The 20122-nt window shown below is 54.7% G+C and overlaps 2 protein-coding genes across 3 annotated transcripts in view; one reads left to right on the forward strand and one right to left on the reverse strand.

Annotated features, from left to right (window-relative positions):
- The first annotated feature begins 934 nt into the window (after positions 1-934).
- On the forward strand, positions 935-11552 carry AP5Z1 (adaptor related protein complex 5 subunit zeta 1). The gene is made up of 17 exons (XM_077316569.1): positions 935-1094; positions 2021-2158; positions 2486-2672; positions 2973-3117; positions 3467-3576; positions 3971-4139; positions 4790-4930; positions 5306-5343; positions 5434-5596; positions 5982-6160; positions 6711-6853; positions 7234-7380; positions 7723-7834; positions 8541-8638; positions 9421-9553; positions 9927-10141; positions 11125-11552. The coding sequence occupies exons 1-17, from the start codon at positions 1054-1056 to the stop codon at positions 11393-11395; spliced, it is 2430 nt and encodes an 809-aa protein (XP_077172684.1). The 5' UTR covers positions 935-1053; the 3' UTR covers positions 11396-11552.
- Positions 11553-12604: 1052 nt separating this feature from the next.
- RADIL (Rap associating with DIL domain) overlaps positions 12605-20122 on the reverse strand; it is a 42095-nt gene continuing 34577 nt past the window's right edge. For both annotated transcript variants that reach the window (XM_077316607.1, XM_077316606.1), the window contains exons 12-15: positions 17697-18120; positions 16956-17095; positions 15975-16114; positions 12605-15212 (exon numbers count right to left, since the gene is read on the reverse strand). In XM_077316607.1, the coding sequence (XP_077172722.1) occupies positions 15104-15212; positions 15975-16114; positions 16956-17095; positions 17697-18120 (813 nt within the window). In that variant the 3' untranslated portion in view covers positions 12605-15103. The remainder of the gene's footprint in view (positions 15213-15974; positions 16115-16955; positions 17096-17696; positions 18121-20122) is intronic.

Below are 20122 nucleotides of genomic sequence, written 5' to 3' on the forward strand. Positions count from 1 at the left end.
CCGGCAGAGACGCACCGACCGACCGACCGACGGGCGGAGAGGAGGAGGAGGAGGAGGGCAGGAGGCCCCGGGGATCCGCCTCCGCCTCCTTCCCCGTCTCCGCCCCGCGTCGGCTGCGGCGGAGGCGGCGGCTGGGGCGCGGGGGCGGAGTCGGGTGCCCGCGGAGGGGGCGGAGTCAGGGACTAGACCTCGGGGGGGGCGGGGTCTCTGAGCGCCGCTTGGTGGGGAGGGGGCGCCTGTGGGGTGTCCCGGGGGGGGGGATTGTGGGGAAGGAGCCTGGGGGGGCTTAGTTGGGGGGGAAGGAGCCTGGGGGACCTCCCTGAGCTGTCTGGGGGGCTTAGTTTGGGGGGAACTAATACAAAACACACACTCTAATCGCAGCACTAAAATTTTCTCTAGGCCCAAAGCACACGGGAATGCCTGAACTGGTTTGATAGGAGGTGGTACCCCTTGTCCCTTTGGGGTCTGCCCAGTCAGGCTGTTGACCCCAAAGTCCGCTGATAAAAAGAAGTCCTTCATCCAAAGAGGGGATCCGAGAAACATCTGGAGCAGAGGTTCACCTATGACTATTAGGTTTAGATGGAATATGAGGTCTGGGGCAGATCTGGATAGAAACCTCTGCGGGGATGCGCTCCGTATTTTGGGACTGGATTGGCCAAGGGGGGTGGGTCTCCGAGAATAGTTCACCGATCTTCTCCTAGAGCAAGGCAAAGACGAGTGCCTCTGAGCCCAAACAGAGTGCGCTTGGGTTTGCGGGGCAGGGGGGCCATCTCCCTCCCTTGCACCTTATCCCAGAAATCTGAACTTTTAAAAGAGAGCGCCTCTGAGCATGGGCAGAGAGCATGAAGCTAGGGATCGGGCACTTGGTTGTGGACGGCGGGCGCGTCTATTCAAGGCGGAACCTTCGTCGCGGGGGCGCCGCTTTCCACCCGGGCGGCTTTCGGGGATGGACGCGCGCATGCTCATTAGCCGCCCGCTGGGGGGGGTGAGCAGGGAGGCGCTGAGGGTGGCCCCTGGGAGTCCCAGGCGTGTGTTGTGGACAAGGGGGGCAGGATGTACACGGCGGGGACGGAAAGCTTCCTGCACCAGGCCAGGTAGGGAAAGGGAAATCCAGGGCTCTTGGGAAGCTTGCCTGGAGCCAGCGTTGCAAAAAGGATTGCCAACTCTGGGTTGGGAGCGACCTGGAGACTCTCGGGAGGGAGCTCAGGGGAGCATAAGGCTATGGCGCCCCCCCTGCAAAGCAGGCCTTTTCTCCACTGATCACTGCCGCCTGGGGCTGGGCTGTAATTCCAGGGGATCTCCAGGTCTCCCCTGGAGGCTGGCATCCCGAAATTGTAACGCTGTGTTTCTGTACAAGACCAAATATGTTTTGTTTAAGATATAACAGCTTTTGTGTGCAGGCACGCTTCCTCAGGTGTAAAGGAGCACATATATCGGAAGAGATAAAAGCCAAATGCTTTTGATTTAGACCATACAAGGTGCATGCAAGGTACAGCGTTTTATTTGGGGCTTTTCATGAAACCCTAGGATTTCCTGCAATCATTTTAGTGCAGTCACCTTTCTCAGCGCAATTCCAGTGTCCTGATCCGTGAGAGTTTTGAACTGAAAAGGTGCCTTTGTGTGTTTGGGAAGTTACGGGAAATCGGCTGTGCCTTTGGTCATTGGGATTGAGTTTCGTTCCTCTCCATACACACTGGATTCTGAAAGCAAATGGTTTCAGGTTTACACTAACACCACCCCCCTTTTATAAAGTTGCTTTCACTCCAAATCTTTGTGTGAAGAGACATTATTAACCTGCCCTTCAAAATCCAAGGCTGATGGATTTTCATAATTTAATTATGAAATGATGAGCTGCGTAAGGGAGCTCAGCATATCCTTATTCTACTGTCTGAAATCTAGTAACCAAGGATGTTGTGTGACATAAAATATTTACTAAGGGCAAAGCAACAGGGATTTTCTGAATGTCTGTTGCTGGTGGTATCTTAAGGAATTAAATCATTCCCGTGTTCTTCCCCGCTAGGAAAATCCAGGAGGAGGAACTGAAAAAATTCACTTCTCGAATCGCAGGCCTCTTCCAAAATCAGGATTTTGGGAACGAAACCATTGATTGCTTGCAGAGATTATTCCTTATTGTCTCAGCTACCAAATATGGACGGAGGTGAGTCAGCATAAATGCTGATTTTTTTTTTTGCAAGGGGGGGGAGGATTCATGCAGATGCCTGTTTCTCCCGCATACGCTCACCTGAAGATGTATCCCAGGCACTTCTGTAGAGATGCAATATCTCTGCTTCATTTCATCTTGGCCTGGTAACCCTGGCCGCCTTTTCCCATTCGAGAACTAACCAGGACAGACCCTGTTTGACTTCCGAGATCTAACGAGACTGAGCTAGCCTGGGCTGTCCAGGTCAGAACGTCCTAACTACAGAATTTTTTAAAAATCAGAAACACAAAACATTGTTTTTATCCCTTCCCCGGCTTTCTGCAGGTTGGATGGCAAATTTGTGGCGCTTCTGCAGACGGCGTTGCAGCCCCCCAAGTCCTCCAAGCAAGCCCAGGTCTTGTGTGCTGCTATCCTGAGAGAAATGCTGCCAAGCAATGACCTGTCCATGTCGTGGGATAAGATCCAGGACCCTGAGCTCTTGAGTCTAACATTCCCCATCATGCTGACCCAGGTAGGTTGACATATTCCTGGAATCTCCCTAGTTTGAGCGGTTTCAGTTCCGTTAGAACCCATTTCTCAAAATGGATTTCGGAGACGGTAAAGGTATCTTTTTTTCTTATTATTTCCACATGGTCACTTTAAAATCCTCCCCCCACTCCCAATTGTTCCCCCGTATGGGAAGATCTGGTGCGTTCCGAGTCAAGCAGTGCTGAACCTGATTCATTTATTGACTTGGTTTTGTAGTCTGTCTTTCTCGTTGAGGCCTGAGGCAGATTACAGAACCCAGTTCTTCTTCTTCATTCTTCAAAAGGGCAACGCAAAGGCAGAGGTAGAAGCCATGGGACAGCGGCTAGTCCGAGCCCTGGAAGGCAGACTTCCCGAAGGGCAGAGCGCGCGGCATCTCCTGCCCCTCCTGTCAAAGGTCATAAGCCTGGCGCCGACGAGCCTTAACGAAGGTGAGAGCATTAAAAATGCCCCATGCAGAATCTCTGACCATTTAGAACAGGGTTGAAGCCCAAAGGCACCATTAAGTTTTATTCAAGGCATAAGCTTTCATGTGCAGGCACTCTTCTTGAGCTATGTGCACACACGCAAAAAGCTTATGCCCGGCCTAAAACTTCGCCTCCTGACCCCAAAGTGGTGATTGACGTTTTTCTGGGCGTGCAAGAAAGGTCCACAAGAGCCGAGCACCAATCCAGCCCTTCCTGCCCATCCACTCACAATTGGCCTAAATTTATGGAATCAAAGAGTTCTTCAGTGTGTCTTTCTGACAAGTCGTCTTGCTTCACCCCCCCCCCCCTGCAGACCAGATCAACCTTCTTAGCAAGCGGATGGTGGACTGGCTGAGGTACGCCAGCATCCAGCAAGGAACCCCCCAATCCACTGGAGGTTTCTTCAACCCCCGAGCACGGCAGGTGAGGGAGAGCCAAATTAGGCCGTCGAAAGGTTTGTCTTCCGGTTCAGGAGTCACTGGGCCTGGAATTAGAATTGGTATGTAAGAGGAGGATGCGTAAAAGGGAGCCGATCAGCAAGTGAAGTAGAACATCTTCTTGGCATGCAGAAGGTCCCAGATCCAGTCCTGGCACCTGCAGGCAAAAGGTCCAGGCAGTAGCACCATAGAGATAAGCAAGGTTGTCAGGAGATGAGCTTTCGAGATGAAGGGAGCTTTGGCTCTCAAAAGCCCGGCCCCTGAAAATCTTGAGCAGTCTCCAAGCTGCCACTGAACTCCACTGTAGGTGTTCTGCTACTCTGCATTTGCAGCTGGCCGCCCAGGACTCTGTATTCTGATTTTTCTGCCTCTCCTCGCAGCCGGGCCCCGTGACGGAGGTGGACGGGACGGTCGCCACCGACTTCTTCACCGTGCTGTCGGTCGGCCAGCATTACACGGAGGACCAGTGGCTTAACATGGAGGCCTTCTCCATGCTGCGGAAGTGGCTCTTGTCCTGCGGGAGCGGTGGGACGAGCGGTCCCAGCTCGGGTAAGGATCTGTGCATGGAGACAGAGGATGTGAGGTCACGGCTGTCCGTGGCTGAGTTACGGCACAAACCGGGCCATTTCTGCCTAACTGGATTTGAGTCAGGTGACTTATTTATTGTTTTCTGCCTTGGAAACATATGAACATTCCTGAAAGCTGAGCAGAAAAAGGAGTTGAAGACTGCTTTGTCTCCAAAGGAAGAATCTGGGATTTTCTAACCCCTTTCTTCCAGGACTTCTTTAACATCCTGAGAGGGTTTGTGTGTCTGTATCTGAAAGGAACAGGAGCTGTTTTTTAAATTTTAATACCTCAATTTTCACTTCCAAGGGCGTCTCAAAGCAGCTGACCGTCGCCTTCCCTTCCTCCCCCCACAACAGACACCCTGGGAGGTCGGTGGGGCTGGGAGAACTCTGGGAGAACTGGGACTAGCCCAAGGTCACCTAGCTGGCAGCAAGGGGTGGAGGAGTGGGGAATCAAACCCAGTTCTCCAGATTAGAGGCCGCCACTCTTTAACCAGTACTCCATGCTGGCTCTCGAGTAAATCCTCTGCGGAAGCAAGAGGGAAGTGGGCCTTTAGGGTGGAGGGAATCAGCTTACTGAACAAGGCGACGTGTTGTTAGTCTTTGACCCTCGGCCCATCTCTTCCCTCGCAGACGACAAATCCGAGGTGGACGGCTCCATCATGTCGATGGTCTCCGTCACCTCCAGCTCCAGCCGCCTGCTGCCCCCCAAGGAGCGCCTGCGGGAGAAAGCCTTTGAGTATTGCCAGCGGCTCCTGGAGCAGAGCAACCGCCGTGAGTTGGGGCTCGTGCGCCGAACGGGGAACATTGTGGCCGGATTTCCGCTTCTCTTGCAGTGGGCCGAAGCGGCGTGATTCGGCACACGCAGAGGCGCTCCTGGGTCTCTTTTTCAAAATAAGTAACTAAGTCGACGATTCGTTTTAAAGTAAATTCTAGCTTGTTTTAATCGCGCGTATTTTAACCGTGACGAATCCGCCCGGATCCTGTAGAGATAGGACGGAAAACCAAAATAATAATTATAAATAAATATCGAGAAGGCCCGCCCATGACTTTGGGTCTCTCTGTTTGGGACCTGCTGCTTACTGCGGGAGTTTGATTGGTTCTGTCTGCCAGGGCCCGTGTCTGAGTTTGATTTGTTCTGTCTGCCAGGGCCCCTGAAGAAAGCAGACGGGGAGCTGCAGAAAGCCGTAAGTCCGCCAGCAAAGAGCGGCCCTTGGGCTCATCCACAGACCTCTGGGGTTCCTGACCCAGCAGCTCTTTCTCCCCTTCCCCTACAGTGTCTCATCGAAGCCGCCACCATAATGGACATCATTTGCAAGCAGGACTCCTCGTACGTCTACCGCTCCCTCTCCTGCCTGAAGATCCTGCACGGCCGGATCAGCGGGGACCTTTCCTACGCCCGAGTGCTCTTGCCCATCGCCCAGTTCTTCCTGAACCACAGTAAGCAGAGCAGGGGTCCCCAGCGGGGTGCCCCCGGGGGCCGTGCACCTGGGTGAGGCCAGGCAGGGCTTAGCCCAGCAAGGCCTCTGATTGGCCCTTGGAAGACTGGATCGTCTGGGTTTTTGAAAACACCACTTTGGCAGCAGCTGCCACCCCTTCCACACGAGCATCTTCGCTTTTTGATGGAAAGCACAGCGAGGCGGCCGTTTTGCGGTCGTCCCCACCATGCTAGGTCAGAATAACAAATCCGAAATGGTCGGAGACCCCCAAAGTAGCGAGTGCTGATTTCCCCCCTTCCCGGGGCCGATTTAGAGGCCGCGGGGAGGGGGGGGAGCCGCCATCTTGGACAGAAGCCCACGTCCCTGCTGTATCCCCACCTGCCCAGGTGAGACAGCAGCCGTCGACTCGGAAGCCGTCTACAGGCACCTGTTCAGCAAAGTCCCGGCGCAGCTCTTCCACAGCCCGATGCTGGCGTACGAGTTCGTCCAGTTCTGCCGGAACAACGTCGCTTTCTTCGCGGAGAACGCCTGTGTCTTCCGCCAGAGCATCCCCAACCTGTTCAAGGTACGCTGTGCCCAGGGCCTCCGTTGTGGGCCTGGGTCTGCTCTCTGGAGCAAACTCTCCTTGTTATGCCCACGCAAACGCCCCTGCCTGAAGAGGCATAGTTTGGGGACTCTCGAGCTAGATCTATTCCGGTCCGGAAGCCGACGGGTGCTAAATTAAATGCTGCGCATAGATTTAACCGGCCCCCAACTCTTATCCTGCACCAGGTAGCATGCTGACTCAGCCAAGTCAAATTTAAGAAGTGCGGAAAATTTTCACTAATCCTGACAGAGAGACACAAACGGCTGACTCATGCAACGTTTAGCGATCGCGGGAATTTCTGTCTAAAACGCCCAACCTGAAAGGTGTTTCTAAGCTGCCTTCGGGTAGTGAACTAATTCGGGTAGTGAAAGCCAATCCTCTTTCCTCTGTCTGGGGAACAGCTCGGGGCCTGCCCACTCGATCAGCTCGTCTTTCTGACCCTGCCCAGTCAGGAAATCCGCTTGGGATATCAAGGGAGAGCTGTCCTCGTGGGTGCAAATGTGTTGTGTTTCTCTCTCTCCCCCCGCAGTTCCTGGCATGGAACAGCCCAGCTCTGATCGCGGATTTCATGGACCTTCTCCCAGCCCTGATCGGGGCAGATAACGCCGTGGAGATCTTCCACCTGCTCCTGGACCTGCCGTGCTTGACGGCTGCCTTGGACATCCAGTTGAGGTAGCAGCGCTGTTCTCTCCTCCCCGTGACTTCCCAGCCCCACTCTCCAGGGAGCCGAAGTCTTGGTTCACACGAACGAGCCAGGCTGCTGTAGACTGAACCCAGCCCCTGTCTGTTAAGGCCAGCGTTCCCTGCTCTGACTGGCAGGGTCTCAGCCGGAAGTCTCTCCCATTCCCTGCTGCCTGGCCCTTGTTGAATCAGAGAAGCCGGGGATTGAACTGGGGACTTTCTGCGTATCTAGCAGGTGCTCTGCCACTGAGCCACGGCCCTTCCCAGAAGCAGCAGCGGTGGAGATCTCATCTGCATTTACACACTTGCAGGAATTCACAAGTCTTCCCAGGAACTTGAGAGCCCACGGGTGTCCCTTTACCTTTTCCCAGGTGTGCCCAGACGCCGATGTCCGAGCGAGCCGCTTTGGACCCAGGGCTTAAGCCGCCCACCTGCCTGGAAGCCTTCCGCCACCCGCAGTACCGGGGCCTGTTCCAGTATCTCCTCCGGGCCGAGTCTGCTCCGGGAGACGCTGGCAGGTAAAAAAGAAAACGTGGGCCAGGTGGGTGGATCGGAATCCTTTGCTTTCGGAGGGTGTGGCGATGAAGGGAAGCTACCGGCACAGGCTGAAGTCTGGCAGAACCACAAGGAATTCCGATGATTCTGGCGGGTTTCTTCCGCCTGTCAAGGGGACTCCGCAAGTCATAGAAGTTTCCCACGGTCTTCGGGACCCTTCCCAAGCTCGACTGAAGATAGACCAGGGTTTTTACAGTCAGAAGCGAAATAGGTTCACGTCCCCAGTCCGACGGGAAGGAAGGAGCGCTGGGAGCGGCCACACAGTCCCCAAATCTAATGGCCCGTTGATGGTTTCCTGCCTGCAGGTTGACTCCCCTCCGCCAGCTCCTGTGCCCCATGGCCAGTTCCCCCCGCGTGGTGCTGTGTGCGGAGAGCGTCCCCGTCGTGCTGCAGCTCTTCTTCGGGGTGGTGGCTGAGGTATGCCCTCCAGGTCTAGTCCTCGGGGAGAGGGAGAGAAACGTCTCTTTGTCACCTCTCTCCACCCAAGGCACAGTTTTGTATAAACCTTGATGATCGTGTCTTCCGCTGGTCGTCCCTTTCCCTCACAGGGAAAGTGCTCCAGCCCCCCAGTCGTCTTGGTTGCCCTCCTCTATCTTTCTGGAGATATACCGGAACTGTCCCAAATGAGGCCGCCCCACAAAAACCGCACAGGGGCATTCCAGGATCAGCTGTTTAATTCTCAGCCCCCTTTCCCGATCCTCCCTAACAGAATGTGCCCTTTTCAGGACACTGGGTCAACACATCCATCAAGTAACCCGAACCCAAGATCTTTTCCCCTCTCCGTCTCGGCAAATTCTGACTCCTATTAGCCAACCCTAGAAATTGCCAATTTTTGCCTCTGTGTGCATCACCGTCACTGAACCTCGCTTGGTACATTGTTGCCCGCTCACCCAGTTTGGGGAGGTCCCCTTGGAGCCCTCCGGTTTCCACCCTCCTGAATGATTTGGGGTCATCTGCAACCTCACCCACTGCCCTACTCACCCCTCGTCTGTTCCAGATCGTTGATAAATAAATTAACAAGTGCTACCCCTCGATACTGATCCTTGCCTTGTGAGAATGGCCCGTCGCTCCCGGCTCTCTGCTTCCTGTCACATGACCCGTTCTCCATCTCTCCCGCTCCCAGTTTGCGGACGGGGCCCTCGCCAACAAGCTGGTCGTGGCGTTGCTGGAGAGGAGCAGCCAGCTCTACGAGATCCCGGCCTTCAAAGCCGAGATGCACCAGTGAGTAGAAGACGGGAAGGAAGCAGGCCTCTTCCACGCGCGGGTGCTTTCCGAGGGGAGCTGCCAGAGTGGCAGAAGCTCTTGGACGATGCCGTGTTGTAGGTTCGATCCTTGGCTTTTCCCGCAAGCCGTCCTCCGTTTGCGTAGCCTGGCCAATTCACCTGCAGAGTTTCTTTTTTGGCTGCATTGGAGTGTGACAAGACCATTCAATACTGAAGCCAGTTAAGGACTGGGATGGCACCTCTGCAGGACATGCAAAGCTCTCTCTTTTTTTTTTAAGGCCCTTCTAAATTTTTAGGAATGTAGCTCCTCATTCCTTTTGTCCGAAGGTTTATCATTCATGAGAGCGGGGATGGGAAGAATGAATTCTGGATAAAAGGGTGTTAAAATAACCTGGTCGTGCAGAGGAAACGGGTGGGACTATTCTCCCGCAGCCAAGGGCTCTCGTCTCCTGTGTGTTTTGCCCAAGGCCTCTCCAGAGCCTCTCGTTTTCCAAGGAGCCAAAATCTCCTCAAGGCTACCTGGAAACGCGATCGGGACGCTCTGAGAGAAGCCCACGTGGGTCTTTCGGAAGCTGAACTCAGCACTGGCATGCGCGTTTCCCCAGGTCCTTGCAGGAAGTCCCAGGGTGTAGCCGTGTCAGCCTGCAGTAGCACAACTAAATTTTGAGTCCCTTAGAGACAACAAGGTCTTCAAAACATGAGCTGTGGCACGGCCAAGCTGCCAGACACGAGTCGGAACGCAGACTCCTTGACATCCCAGCTCTCTCCTTTCCCTGGCAGGGTGATGGGTGCACAGTTGCCTGTCCTGTGTAGACGCCACCCCTCGCTGGTCGTGGAACTGTCCAAGCCGCTCTTGGAGTTCTCAGGGACGGTCACCAACATCCAGAGCAAGGAAGAGATCTTCACCCACGTGGTAAGGAGCAATCCGTAAGCTGAAGGGACGAGTTTGCTTTCCCCCGGTTATCCACGTAGGATGGCGAGGACGGCCCTTAAGGGGGTTTCCCCTCCAATCTGCTTGGGCACAGGGTTATGGGGCAAGAGCATGCCAAAGTCTAATGTCACCTTTCCGTAAAATGACTGTATTTTTTAGTCGGCGCATCGTCCAAATTCTCCCCTACCCGTCTTTTCCGGAGATTGCGAATAATTCCAATCTTCCGGCGGAAAGTTCGTCGCTGAAAGTTCGCCGCGGAGAAGCTTTGCCCGCGGATCCCGAACAAGCCTTTACGGCCGCCTCACGAGAGGCTGAGGATCGTCACCCCCTCCTGTCTGACCTCGTTTCCCGACAGGTATGGGCCATCGGAGAGTACGCCTCAGTCCAGCACGACAAGCGGTGCACGGTGGAGCAGATCAATAAGTTCTTCGAGGCCCTGGAGGCGATGCTCTTCGAGATCACGCAGCTGCGGCCCTCCGCCAGCCTCCCCAAGCATGCGCCCCGCGTCATCACCGTCCTCATGACCGCCCTGACCAAGCTGGCGTCCCGCAGCCAGGACTTGATTCCCAGGTTTGAGACGGGGGACTGGAGGGGGGGAAAGAGGGGAGTGAACATTCAGTGGCGTGTGCAGGGAACACAACAGGGAGAGATTTGTCGGAGTTGTGATTCCACACGGCCCCCGGTGCCGTTCAGAGGAGTTGGCCTCCTGAATTTTTTGGGTCTTCGTTACGAAACGAACCGAGACGAAACTGAACGGCGGGAAGATGTTGGAATTACTGTGTTAGGCAAACTCCAAATTCATGACCCGAGGAGGTGTAACGTGAATATAACGACCTCACAATTATGTACTGAGCAAGGGTGTGAAAACATACCCCAAGCTGTACATAAAATGATTTCAGACGGACCGTCATCTCCCCGGTGTTTCTGTTGCACAACAGCCGGGGGCCGAAATCCTGGATCAAGAATGCCATCCAAAATATGAACGTCCAAAGAGATAACAACACAGGCGCAAATATCGTACGGTCGTTATGTATTATGAAATGAATTTGGATTTTTCCTAACACAGCATGGCCTTCTGCTTTCGTCTCTGACTTATTTTCACGGTGCACCTCCCTAGCTGCTTGCGAAATGTCAGGCGGCAGTTTTGGGGCTGGGAGGGGCAGAGTCTGAGTATGATGGCAGGCGATTTTGGGGTGATCTTCAGGGGCTCTCGCCTAGCTCCTTCCCCTCGCCTCCGGCTGACAAAGGGATTCAGAATGGCATAGCCTGCCTGATCCCATAAGCTGAGCAGGGGGTCCGCGTTTGGATGGGAGACTGCTGGATACAACGCAGCAGAGTAACAGCCAACCACCTCTGCTTAATCCCGTGCCTCGACAATCTTGTGGGGTTCGCTGTAAGTAAGTTAGGTGCGAGTCAACAGAGCTTTGATCGCATGCACAACTAGCAAAACAAGGATAAATTTTGCAGAGTAAGAGCCAGGTGCAGATACCCTTCTTGAATCTCGGTTGTCAAATCTTGCCTGCTCAGTGCAGCCTCTTGGTGTCCCGCCGCAGGGTCTCTCTCTTCTTGTCCAAGATGAGGCTGTTTGTCCAGAGCCCTGCCGTCTCCGCCGGATACAGCGCCGAGGACACGGAAGCCATCCTGACCCGGGCCACCGAGCTGATGAACCTGCTGAAAATGCCCAGCGTGGCTCAGTTCGTCCTGACGCCCTCGGACGAGGTCTCCAGCCCCCGGTTCCACCGCGACGCCCACGTCTCCCTGCCGCTCGCCATGAAGACGACCAGCCGGCTGCTGGAAGGAGGGGCGGGCTCCGTTCCGGCCTGAGCGAGGGTTGCGGTGGGCACGTCTTTGGCAGCACAATTTGGGCCGATTTGGGGGAAATGGGGTGCAGGTTACCCTTCCGAGAGGCAGAGGTCCTGGGAAGAGGGTGTAGGATTACGTACGACACTGAAGAATAAAAATCCGAACGGCTTGTTTGCAATTTGGCTCCGTCTGTGTCTTTTTCCCCAGATGATTCTTCCTTGTTCTTCTCTCTCAAGTGCCTGGAAGCTTCCACCTTCCTTGGCTCACACGGTGAAAAGATTTCCCTTCACCGGTGACTGTGGCCCAGTTCACCGAAAGAGGAGTCAGATCTGTGCTGCCTTCCTCTCCTCCAGCGGGGTCAAGGGAGCTATTCCTCCGAGAAGCATTTCCTTGGGCTCCCTGCTGGGTCTCGAAGGCTTTGAAGAAAGGCAGGCGGAAAGCGCCACAAGCTAAGAATAAAGTTCTGTCCCCTCCCAATTCAAAAAGGCAAGAACTTCTCCATGTCAAATAGTTACTTGGTAATTCCTGACCACCCCTTCCCCATGAAGCCTCCAAAATATATTGGGCGTGCTTCTAATCTGAGTTTGTGCAGAGCAACTGTGAGCTCCCGCAGCATGGCGTAAATTTAGTCCGGGTATTCCCTAGAACCCACAGCATTCGAACTCAGAGCTGTCTCAGGGTAGAGTAACGTGGGAAAGCTTCAACAGAGGAAGGAAACCTGGAAATCTCCGGTTCTTTCCAGTGTTGAGGCGGGGAGTCTTAAGGCAACTTGGACTCAGGTGGGTCTCTTGTTGGTCTGAAGCAGCAGAACAAATTTTGAGTACTGCAACATCTTTAAGACCCATGAAGTTTAATTCTGGGGATAGGCTCTTGTGGTGTGCAGATACCTGTCCTCAGGTAGGTTCAGGTGGGTTGGCCAAAAAAAGAAAAAGGCATAAAGTTGGAGTCCAGTGGCACCTTTAAGACCGACAAATTTTCATTCCTGGTAGAAGCTTCCAAGCTTCTACCTTGAATTAAACTGTGCGGGTCTTAAAGGTGCTACTGGACTCACACACTTCACTGTAAAGCAACCACAATTGTTGCATTCATAGCAATCAAGAAAAAAGCATCCACCAAGGCTATGACTCTCCGTTCTGTACAACACAAATTCCAAGCCCCCCGTTCAGCCATTCCTTTACCCCCCACCCTCCCACCCCATTCTTTTGCATACATGGACCGTGACCATTCGGAATCAGACACGCCAGTGGGTGCAACGGATGCTAACTTTACTCAATCCACTTTGTTCCTCCACGCAGGGAGGCTGAACCCGCCGCCCCCTGTCTTTGCAGTCCCGTTCTTTTATAACGCTCCTGCAATACCGTGACAATAGTTCAAGGAGGCAAGTATTAACATGGCTAGCAAAAAACGAACCCTGCCCGAGGAACGGGAAGCTCAATGCTGCTCTTTGCTCCTGGCAGCCGGCAGGCCTCCTCTGCTCAAACTAGGCCAAGGGGGCCCGAGACGTCGAAAAGGACTTTCTGCCTGCGTTTAGAGATCTCCTCCTGGTCGGAGAGCCTTCAGCGAGGGCTTATAAATAACTTGTGCGACTCAAATCCTGCGATCTTGACTTTATTTGTAATCGGAAGGATTATTGTCCTGTGTCGCAGCTGGGGTGACGCTGGGGCTACCTGTATCCAGCCTTTCGGGATCCTAAAGTGTGGTTCTCCCCCCCCCCCATATACACTCTTAGTTGTATCAGCTCACTTAAGAGGATTTAGCCAGAGAGTAGAAAAGACCCCTGGAGGGTAGAGCCGCTCAACGGCAAAATAAAACTGTCGGCCTGGCCCCCGGACGAGACGGGCCCTCGATTTGGTCTAAGCAGGGCTCGGCCCCGTCTGCCCGGCACAAAACCAGGAAAAAACGGACCCAGCTCAAATGCCAGGCGGGAGGTTGCCCGTAGGTGCCCCCTGAAGCCCCACGTTCCCTGAGCAGGGTTTTGAAGTTAAGACTGGTTGTGAAGGCCAGGGAGATGGACGCTGCGGTCTTGAGATTTGGGCGTGGGGGCTCGGAGGAGCTGACAGCTCAGCATTTCAGGCTCCCGCCACACCGGTTACATCAACCCACATTGCCCTGTGCCCCACTCTCGGCTTGGGGGCCAAGCCAGGCTGGTGGATCTTTCAGTAGCTGAGCAATTGCAGAACAGTTTGTTCCAAGCGTTTGGGGAGGGGGGGGGATTCTGACAGCCCTTTTGCCGACAGGATGGAGGGAAAGCTAGCGGGCGAATGTTTTTTCTCCTGGGTTATTGTTGTCAGGCAAGCGTGGAGCGAATGTCCCCGCTGCCGTCTTATTGGCTGGCCTGTTTCTGCAAATGAAAGCAACCGGGGCGGTTGACAGCAGCTCGGCCCTGGGCCACGAGGTGGCAGCCTTGCTTCTCCGAGTGTCCCCTTAGCCACGGTGGCTCTTGGATTGGGCGGCGGGGGGCTGGCAGAGCTGAGCCGTCCTTTTGGCTCCTGGGGCTTCTCGGCAATTCGAACCAGCTGCCTGTTCCTAAGGGGAGGATGTCCTGGTGGGGAGGCCGGGCGTAGGTTTGCGTCGTTACCTGCCTACGGATCGGGCACGGGGACTTCCCGAGCGATCCTTGCCCCACACTCCCTCTGCCCCCAGAACCAGGAACGGTTTAAGGATTTGTGGGGCCTGAGGCCCCAGAGCCAGTTTAAGGGTTTACGGGGACCCTAGCAGAGTACAACTGCTGCGGGAACAGCCTGACGGGGGGCAGAGAGGCCCCCGACAGTGGAAAGAGTGCCCATAAACAGAGGGAATAGAGGAGGAGAGAGGCCGCAGCCCTGATCCGTGGGAGGAAGGCACTGGGTGGGGGCCCTGGAAGTGCATGTTCCACGGATAAACGAGCCCTGCCCGGAACTGGGTTTGAGCCTGTCGGATAACGGCCGGTCTTCTCCAGCCCCCACCCTTTGGCACGGTCTCTTTACCAGCAGGCCCAGCACCCAGCGAGTGAAATCTGCCCAAGTTCTGTGCCTCCGTGCTCAGGGAACAGCACCGACGCAGGGTGTTTAAGGAGAAACCAGAAGGGCTTAGTGGGAGCTATCCTCCGGACGCTCCGGGGAGCTGGCCCTCCAAAGCCGCACCCGGATTCCTGTCGGTCCTTCGGAAAGGCGAAAACATGCAGAACGTGCTTACGCTAGCTTACTTATCACCCCAGTCTACAGCGTTCCCAGCTCCAGGCTGGGAAATCCCTGGAGAATCTGGGGAGGGGAAGAGAATTGGGAGAGGAGGGGCTAAAATTACCCTGTTTTGCCGTTAGTGACTGGGTGAATCTTTACGGGCAGGCGTTCCATCCGCACGGCCCACAAATCTGGGAAATGGAAGAGGGTCATTCCAACACATGCCCAGTCTGATGGTTTTGACAGCGGAGTCCGCGGTCGCTCGTCCCCGATTCAAATCCACACATCCCGGCTGCTAAAATAATTTATGGAAGTCCAAAGTGCAAAGGATCTACAAGGAGCCTTCGAAAACACTGGCATACCCCTGGACTGTCAGGCAGGAGATGGTCCACAAAGAGGGTGGGGGTGGGACTCTACAATGCCTGGCTTTGGGGTCCAGATTGCACACACCGTGTAGCGTCTGTGATGTCCGACGCACATCCCGGCCCCGATGCCTCTGACGGCCAGCTCGGTTGGTCGTTGGCGCGTCTGCAGGAGGGGGGCTCCGGGAGGGTTCCCTCGCCGTGACGCTTCACGGGGAAGGAGAAGGGTTGAAGGTGATTTTCTTCGCTACCTCCAAGTCGGATTTGGCCACCAGGAAACGCAACTTCTTCCCCCCCGATCGGATGAGGTCCACAGCGCTGCGCGGGGAGAGAGGGAGAGCGTGCAATAAATCTCCAGCGGGTTTGCACGGGGAGGTAGGTTAGTTATTCGGTCCCCAAATCTATGCCCAGTTGGAACTGTGTCCACCCATACACTGAGTCTTTTATAGGGTGTGCATTTGGATCGACCAGAGTTGAAAATATACCCCCCAAATACCTTATTGGTAAAGTTTGGGGATATTTCGGCTTCCTGCATGTATCTGGGTTTTCTGAAGAAGAATGGGGGGGGGGGATCATGAGAAAAATCTGGATGTCTTCGGGAATTTTTTTTAAAACATTACCTTCTTCGGAGTATTGGAACTGATCTGTAAAAACCCAGATCTGAATGCCCTACCAGAATTGGGACGCGGCATTTTACGGAAACGCTGACAGTTTTCTGGGTCCAATGGACCCATACCGAAAAATACAGGTTGGGAGGGGGAAAAAATGCACGTCCCTAGTCTTTTAGTAGCCTCAAAATTCCAGAGCTCCCAGGTTGCCCCCAGCTTAACCCTGGCTCTATAGCCCAAGCGGCCCTTCCCTTCCCAACCAGTGTTTACCGCCAGCTTTCTTGGTTTGTTGAATTAATGGTAAGGGGGACTCTTTCAATGAAGATTGTCTGCTTTATGTGGGGTTTTATTATGTAACCCGCCACGAGACGGCTTCCCGTGAAAGGCGGGAAACAAATCCAATTAATAATAATAATAATAATAATAAATAATAATAATAATAAATAATAATAAATAATAATAATAATAATACCTCTGGTAATCCGAACCAATGAGGCTTGTGCCGTTGACCGCCAGGATGCGGTCCCCGAGGGAGAGCCGTCCGTCGGCCGCTGCCGGGCTGTCTTGGATCAAGGTCCGGATGTAGATCCCAGGAGAGCTCAAGGGAGTGTGCTGCAGAAGAGGCAAACAGGAGTCAGCGGCCAGGCAGGCGGGAGAGGCGGAAGAACAGGGCAGGCAGAGAGCCTGTCAGCCTCTGGTCCCAGCATTCAAGCTCAGCCACACCGTCTCTGAGAGGAGGGCAGAGAGACATGTGGAGGCCGGGAATTGGCTGCTGGGTATTAGGCCAAAAGCTGAAGCCATACAGCACATGCTGAAGCACGTCTAAGACCATCAACGTTAAATCCCAGATTGGCCAGAGAGCCTGACATATTTTTTGCGGGGAGAAGGGCATCATCTCGGCATGGAATTGGGGGTCACTGTGGGTGGGCAGGTGGTTGAGTTTCATGCACTGTGCAGGGGGTCAGACTAGATGACTCGGGAGGTCCCTTCTGGTGCCACAATTCTATCCTAGAATCATAGAGTCGGAAGGGGCCACACAGGCCATCTAGTCCAACCCCCTGCTCAATGCAGGATCAGCCCAAAGCATCCTAAATTCTATGATTCTGCTATCAGCTTTCATGGACGGGCACGCTGGTCTCTGAAGAAGCAAACCAGCACATGAAAGCCGATCCCCAGAGTGAAATTTTGTTGGTCTTTAAGGCACCGCCGGACTCAAATGTCGTTCTGCCACTTCAGACGAACCCACCGGGCCAATCAAGTCTCCAGAAGCGGGTCGAAAACCCCATCCGGCCCCACCCTCCTTTAAAAACATTTCGTGGGCACCAGGAAAGGCACTGGCAGGTGGGGTGGTGCCCACGGGCACCCTGTTGGGGACCCACGTCCTGCATGCTGGGATCTCAGAGCTGGCTCCTTCCGGGCACGACAGAGATGGTCAGAACTGAACCACACTCACCAAGCCGTCAATCAGCCCCATGCCCAGGCCGATGGGCCCCTTTTCCAGCTCCACCACAAAGACGTAGCAGAAATCGTCCGTCGCCGAACTGCGACTCGAGGAGGCTGGTGTGGGGAAGTCATACGGGGTCGGCGAAGATTCTGGGAAGGAAAGAAATGTAGTCATTTATTTATTGGATTTCTAGCCCGCTGCCCTCAGAAACCAGCTCACAGCGGGTCACCACCAATAATCCCAACAATAAAAACCTAATAAAATACCCATTACAACTCCAATCTATAATATTGTTCCTGGCAAAAGCTTCATATGGGAAAAACCTTAGGAGAACGGCATAGGGGGAGGCCAACCTGTGCTAAGATATTCGGGACTGATCTCAAGGGGGAACCCATTCCCCCTGCTCTAGCACTGGCCCTGACCATATACCTGGCGGAAGGGCTCAGTTTTGCAGGCCCTACAGAAAACAGAAAGCTCTCTGACGGCCCACAGCTCCTCCGGAAGCTCATTCCACCAGGTAGGGGCCAGGACCAAAAAGGCCCTGGCCCTGGTTGCGGCCAGGCGAGCATCCCTGGGGCCAGGAATAACCAACAGATCAGTACCAGCTGGGCACAAAGCTCTGCAAGGGACATCGGGCGAGAGATGATCCCTCACATATGTGGGTCCCAGACCACAAAGGGCCTTAAAGGTCAACACCATGACCTTGAACTAGATCCGGGCCACCACCGGCAGTCGATGCAGCTGCCTCACCTTCCGGGCTCGTGGTTTTGGTGCCGTTGAGCCCGTTCCTCCGAGGATCTGGGACAAGCTTCCCCGGGACGCCCTCAGGAGTCACGCTGAGACTTGCCGGGTCCACGGTCAGGGGCGTGTTCGGCGGGGTCAGCAAGCAAGAGAGGTTGGCCGTTATCGCAACAGGCTTCGTGCCGGTCTTCCCCGGCTGGGCCTGACGGTTCCCCGGTTGGGGGCTTTCCCGCAGCTGCGTCTCGCAGGGGTCGTAATCCCGGGCGGAGCCGTTGGAGACCGTCGCTGCCAGGAGGCTCCCTCCTGCCCTCGTCTCAGCACAACTCACGGGGGGCCTGTGGTTTGCCGAGCCGAGGGAGTTTCCCGTGGGGAGCAAAGCTGGCGGAGTCCCTGAAGCCACGCGGGGGGCCGCTGGGCAGCTGATCGGTTCCGTCTACAAGGGGGAGACATAAAGATAAGGAGTGGGGCCCCGTTTTTGCCGGGGGATAGTTTTATCACTTGCGAAGGGAAGGGTCAGAATCTGCAACTGGGCCAATCACGCCGTTTCGCCCCCTTCGTCTCGCACGCAGTGTCTGAAAAGGGCCCATCTGAATCCCAGTCTCAAAAAACTTTCCAGTAATGTGGAGTGCTAGCGCCAGAGCACGGCAGGACAGCCAATGGGGTGTGGTGGTTAGGGGGCGATGGCCTCTAATCGGGAGAAGCGGGTTTGATTTCCCGCTTCTCCACCTGCGGCTAGCCGGGTGACCTTTGGCCAGCTCTCTCAGAGCTCTCTCAGCCTCTCCCACCTCACAGGGTGTCTGTTGCGGGGAGGAGGGAAAGGTGCTCATAATCCGCTTTGACACGCCTTTGCATAGTGCAAAGTGGAATATAAAAAAACCTGTTCTTCTCAGGAGCACTTGGGGATGCCTCAAGGGAGCTGCTTCTAAGCAGTGAGCCAACTCAGGGTGATATCTGGGGTCTTAATACACCTCCTAGCAAAGGGGAGGGGGCTCAGCGGTGCAGGGATACGTAACCTGCCCTCTGGGGCACATAATCAGCTGGATGACCCAGCAGGGGTTTGAACCCCGTGCTCCGTGATTTGACCTGGCTGGCCATGACGCCGACTCAACCGTTCCGCCTGCCCCCCTCCCCGTCTCCCCTCTGCCCCTGATCTCAGCCTGGCTTCCCGACCCCTGGCTTTCAGGTTATGGGATTAGCACAGGGCTAATCCCTCACACCGGCCTGCTGTCTTCGCTGCTGGGGGTCTTCAAACATGAGCCCCAAAGAGAAAGGAGAGCAGCAAATAAACTCCCAGCTGCTTCTCCTGCTGCCGGCCCCCCAAGCCCCCCATGGCCCAGCAGGGGGCAAGCAAACAGCTCTGCCTCTGAAGCTCCCTGCGGTGGCGATTTGCCAATGCTCAATCAATCAATCAATCAATCGCCAGGTATTTATTTCATACTCTTGTTCACCGCCCGGTTCGATCGACATTTTCCTCATGTGTAACTGATTACACTTAGAATTTCTTTTGTAGGACTTAGCAGGTCTTTGGCTCACTTTGATCGAACTCAGTGTGTTTTTCTACACTTGGATGTTGGAAACTTGTCTATCTTTAACCGCATTAAATAAATCGATGGATGAATTATTAGATAAAGCTCCGCCTTCCAGAAACACATCTCACTTCTCCAGGGATGGTAAGAAGGGTACAGAGGTACCGGGGCGCACGCCCAATTCTGCAGTCTGCGTTTTGCAACAGGAATCCTCAAATTCGGCACCTCGCAGAAATTGGGCTGAGCAAACCGGGAGACACCACTGGCTCAGGTTCTGCTGCCTGGGAGAAACGCAAGAGACCTGCTCTCCGCTGGCTCTGGAAACATGTTTCCCCCGCCAGGTTCTGAGAGTCCGAGCGGGCGTCACCTCTGTGCATTCAAGCATGAGGACTAAAAACTTGCCAGGTCCCCTCTCTGACTTTCTCAATGAACCCACTTGGCGTTGGCACCCAAAGCAGCGTATTGAGGTGGTGACACGGAGCTTGTGCTAATTCTTACTGGGATTGCTTTCATAGGCAACACAGTGATCAGCATAAAGCCCCAACGGATAACAGGCAGGCTTCCTCCCCTATTCCTGAGCACATGGGTGACAGACAGTTGTCACATCGTTCTAATTCCAGATCCCCGTCAGCACCAAGCAAAAGAATCAGCGCCCTGAGTACCCTCCAGCGCAGGGGTTGTCAAACCTGTGTTCATCCAGATGTTCATGGACTACAATTCCCATGAGCCCCTGCCAGCGAACGCTGGCAGGGGCTCATGGGAATTGTAGTCCATGAACATCTGGACGAACACAGGTTGACTACCCCTGCTCCAGCGTGTCTCCGAGCCATGCTGCCTGCACGTCAGAGGACGGAGTCAACAGCCGTGGAAGAAGCAGAGGAAGAGAACTGTCCATTGCAATTTCTTGGC

The sequence above is a fragment of the Paroedura picta genome, chromosome 17 (assembly GCF_049243985.1).
Source record: "Paroedura picta isolate Pp20150507F chromosome 17, Ppicta_v3.0, whole genome shotgun sequence".
NCBI classification, from domain to species: Eukaryota; Metazoa; Chordata; class Lepidosauria; order Squamata; family Gekkonidae; genus Paroedura; species Paroedura picta.

Excerpts from the sequence above, each read along its gene's own strand:
- AP5Z1 (XM_077316569.1), top strand. The coding sequence starts at position 1,054 with ATGTACACGGCGGGGACGGAAAGCTTCCTGCACCAGGCCAG. Across the intron at positions 2,673-2,972 it reads TCCCCATCATGCTGACCCAG|GGCAACGCAAAGGCAGAGGT; the intron begins GTAGGTTGACAT and ends ATTCTTCAAAAG. Across the intron at positions 10,142-11,124 it reads AGCCAGGACTTGATTCCCAG|GGTCTCTCTCTTCTTGTCCA; the intron begins GTTTGAGACGGG and ends GTCCCGCCGCAG.